Raw genomic sequence first — 874 nt, 5'->3', positions numbered from 1 at the left:
GTCCAAGAGCCGAGAGATGTGCCGAGGTCTGCTCCACACCTCGGCCGTCGACCTCTCCTCGAGGCTGGCCGGCCGCGTGTCGCCGAGCTCGAGCAGCGCGACGACGCCGCCGCGCGAGAAGCCCGGCGGCAGCGCCGTCGTGCGCCCAATCTCCTCCTCGCTGTCGCCCGCCTCCGCGAGGATGGCGCGATGCTTGCCGCCTGTGAGCATCCCTCTCCCGTTCCAAGGGCCTCGAGGGCTCACGGTGACTCGCCATGTGATGCACCGTCCGGGTAGGTGCGCCGCCCCACGTGCAACAGGCAGAGGCCTGCGGTGCGAGGACTAGAGTCGAGCGCGTCGGAGCGGCGTCTCGACACCGAGTGATTGAAAGGCGTCTCTCCGTTTCTCTTCGTCTCTCGAGTCAAGGAAGGGAGCCCCGCGTGTGGCGTGGGTCCACAGACTTCTCGAGTGCTGGCAGGCTGCAGGGACCTGCAGGGATCTGCATGGAGCATCCCGTCCCCGTCTGTTCTGGACTGCCTCTAGACGCGCGGGCCGGTCGCGCGCTCAAACATCGTGCCGTTGCGCGTCTCGAGCGTCTTGCGCCCATGAGCGACCAGTCCCGCGAAGGGCATATTCATCGAGAAGCAGGGCAGCGTGATCGACCCGCCTGCGCGGCGGCGGGGGCGTCAGCACGGACGGCGTGCGTCCCGCACTCGTGGCACGGACGGCTTCGGCTCCGCGCCGTCTAGGGGTGTCGACCTGCGTGAAGTGCGGCGCCCCTGCTCGCTTTCACATATGAATCTCCTCGGCCCAACTGAGCTGCGGGTGCGTCCCCTCTCGCACCTTCGCTCGGGCCGGGGCCGCCCGTGGGTGTCACCGACGTGCACGCCACGCG

General features: G+C 69.0%; 1 protein-coding gene across 1 annotated transcript in view; it reads right to left on the bottom strand.

Moving 5' to 3' along the window:
* Window positions 1-518: 518 nt before the first annotated feature.
* Window positions 519-874, bottom strand: part of EMIHUDRAFT_241526 (hypothetical protein) — a gene marked incomplete at both ends in the record, with an annotated part of 918 nt that continues 562 nt past the window's right edge. The window contains one exon of the mRNA XM_005773569.1: window positions 519-646. Within this exon, the coding sequence (XP_005773626.1) occupies window positions 519-646 (128 nt within the window). The remainder of the gene's footprint in view (window positions 647-874) is intronic.

The sequence above is a fragment of the Emiliania huxleyi genome (assembly GCF_000372725.1).
Source record: "Emiliania huxleyi CCMP1516 unplaced genomic scaffold EMIHUscaffold_334, whole genome shotgun sequence".
Taxonomy (NCBI): Eukaryota; Haptophyta; order Isochrysidales; family Noelaerhabdaceae; genus Emiliania; species Emiliania huxleyi.
Note: the sequence above shows the minus strand (reverse complement) of the source record. Positions and strands in the feature narration are given on the sequence as shown.